General features: G+C 41.2%; 1 protein-coding gene across 1 annotated transcript; it reads right to left on the reverse strand.

Moving 5' to 3' along the window:
- Positions 1 to 597: 597 nt before the first annotated feature.
- Positions 598 to 2316, reverse strand: LOC119429468. Its single transcript, XM_037697087.1, has 2 exons — positions 1791 to 2316; positions 598 to 1179 (listed from the first exon to the last, which is right to left on the reverse strand). The coding sequence occupies exons 1-2, from the start codon at positions 2173 to 2175 to the stop codon at positions 812 to 814; spliced, it is 753 nt and encodes a 250-aa protein (XP_037553015.1). The 5' UTR covers positions 2176 to 2316; the 3' UTR covers positions 598 to 811.
- Between the last annotated feature and the right edge of the window lie 326 nt (positions 2317 to 2642).

Below are 2642 nucleotides of genomic sequence, written 5' to 3' on the forward strand. Positions count from 1 at the left end.
TAGATGATATGAAATCATGGCCCGGAATTACCTACATCGATATTATTAATTACCTTGTTTTTTCTGAAGGCGTCGATGGCGAGGAATTGCGGAATTATAAAAGCACAGAGGCGTATAATTACCTCCACAGCAACAAAATAGATACAGTTTTGCTCAAGAAACAAGGCGACTTTATCTTTCTGAAAGCAGCTGTTGAGCCGAGCCAGAGCGTTGGTCAAGCTTAACACTTAGCATCATGCTCAGAGAAAGTGGAGTGGTAGAAACGGTCGGCTGTTCCTGTATCGCCGGATTGGGAAAATCATGCAGTCATGCGGCAGCTATTCTGTGGAAGGTATATCACTTATCTGGATATCAGAATATTTACATCACTGAATCAGAATCACTGAACTGGGCGAAAGCTGTGAGCTTCCTGTCTGCCTGTGTTTACATGTGGAAGCCAGAGCATTGTGCAGCCTGTGATCTACTGTCACAAAAAATTAAACATTAAAAAGGCTGTACAGTATTTTTATATTATTTGTTTTTAAAAAAGTACAGACTGGATGCAAGGCAACCTAACATTTACAGAAAAGGAAAAAATAAATGACAACAGCAGGGATGTAAATAACTTGTTTCATTTTATTAGGAGCAGTGATAGCTGAAGTCTGTTAAATTGTTACAGGTCCAGAATGCTGTGATCAGTGGAAAGACGGGGCTAGCATGTACAGATGAGCAGCGCAGGTGGAATGCTGGGACAGCAAAGAATCTTCAACCCAAACGTCTAAGCATGATAAACTTCAGACACCACAAGGCAGAGCAGCAGTATAACATCAACTCAAGGGCTGCAGACACGATTAGTCTTTATTTTCATAAGTGTTATAAGGACTTGATCTTGTACAGGCATTGTAAATTCATTGTTGTCATCTCCTTCCAGTGCTGACACAAGAGTGTTAAATGTTTCTAACGCTATACCAGTGTACAGCAAAGCGTCTGCGTCATTTTGTAGAAGAAAAAATGCAACTTCATCACACTGAGTCGTCTTGTCCTGGACATCTTTTCTGCCAGACGTGTTGCAGTATTGATGATGATCTTTTAGCGAAGGGTCCTCCCACTGTGTGTGGACTGAGTGCAGATGTGGCCCAGGAGGTTGTGTGGAGACGCTAGCCAGGTCTGGGATGACTGACGGTGAATCTACGGTGCACTCTGAATAACACAAAAATACAAAATCAAATCAGCGTAACACAACCTGTCAAGTGTCACTTACCTTATTACGTTTTAGGAAGGAAATTTGTAATTCCACACTCGTACACACATGATACATCTTAAATGTCAATAGTGCTGTTTTAGTGGGGCTTTAGCCCCCTTAAATTTTCCTAAGCCCCATCAAATAACCTGCCTCTAATAACTCAACATATTCTTTATTAATAAAATCCCCAGACTTTTACAGCCCTGGGGGCTGAATTTTACCAGGTTGCTAAATAAAAAGCTATTCTCGGACAGTTACATGAAATCATATACATCTCTGCTAGCATGCTACTGATGTTAATTACTAACCACTTTGTCTTTAAGATTTGGATTTGGCTGCCAATCAAGTACTTTCTCTTAGTGATAAAGTATTTTGGAATTAAATTAATAATACACTAACATCCACAATAACACTGCAACCAGCTAGCGCTGATGCTAACACCATCCACAGTATAGTAATTATAACATTACAATTATAACATTAATAATAATATAATTCAGTAAAAGATAAGAGCTAAGCATGATTAAAATGTGAAGCGGGGACAAATCACATTTTCAATTTCACTCACCGGGAACAGATTCGGCCGTTTTGTCGATGTTGCTGGAAGCTGTCTGGCTCACAGTGGTCCGGATGAGCTGCCTTCTTTTCTTTGGTGGGGCCCGGTCATAGCCCAGATAGAGCTCCGGGTCGGGGTGAAGCTCTGTGGGCTTTTTATCAATAAAATGAAAGGAGCAAACATAAACTCTCTTCGGGGGGTATTTGAGTTTTAAAGCTGCCAGCCACGCTCGTTTTCGATCCTCCTTCCTCGGCATGGAGTGCAGTTCGTAACGCGCTGGGCACACACAGGCCTTTCGAAGTTGTTGATGTGCAAAACAATACGTTTCTAGCTCGTCTTTCAGTTTTCTGGAGCTGTTGTGACAGCCAACAACAGCACAAGTTGAACCCGAACTCATATTAGAATTGTTTAAGCCTCCTGCTACAGCACAAATTACTAGAATTTGTCATTAGCAAAAGTGCCTGTCATTAGCAAAAGTGCCTCTCGCTTTAGCTCACCGGAAGTATAAAACCGGGAGGGGGCGGTACCTGTCTGTCATGGCAGCCCACATACGCTCTTGCAGAATAAGGTGGATAGACTTGTACAGATTCAACTTGCCTGAAAGGAACCCCCCACCCCCCCCCCCCCCCAAAAAAAAAAACAGACTGTGATTATAGTCTGGGCATGTTGAAATTAAGAAAGTCTACCCACCATTACCATTCTTCTGTGAATGTTTTCAGATTTAAAAGATTTTTGTATTTCTTCCCCAAGTTTCTTGGGCAAATTTTCATTCAATTGCTGCAAAATTAAGATAATACCCTCAGCATTTATGTAACAAGATTTAATTCTGAGATCTCGTTGGATGACGGAGTATTTAAATATTGA

Source organism: Nematolebias whitei, unplaced genomic scaffold (genome assembly GCF_014905685.2).
Source record: "Nematolebias whitei isolate Nwh7 unplaced genomic scaffold, NemWhi1 Nwh_scaf_1505, whole genome shotgun sequence".
NCBI classification, from domain to species: domain Eukaryota; kingdom Metazoa; phylum Chordata; class Actinopteri; order Cyprinodontiformes; family Rivulidae; genus Nematolebias; species Nematolebias whitei.

Coding starts and splice junctions, on each gene's coding strand:
- LOC119429468 (XM_037697087.1), bottom strand. CDS start 2,175: ATGAGTTCGGGTTCAACTTGTGCTGTTGTTGGCTGTCACAACAGCTCC. Junction 1,180..1,790: donor AACGGCCGAATCTGTTCCCG/GTGAGTGAAATT, acceptor TGTGTTATTCAG/AGTGCACCGTAGATTCACCG.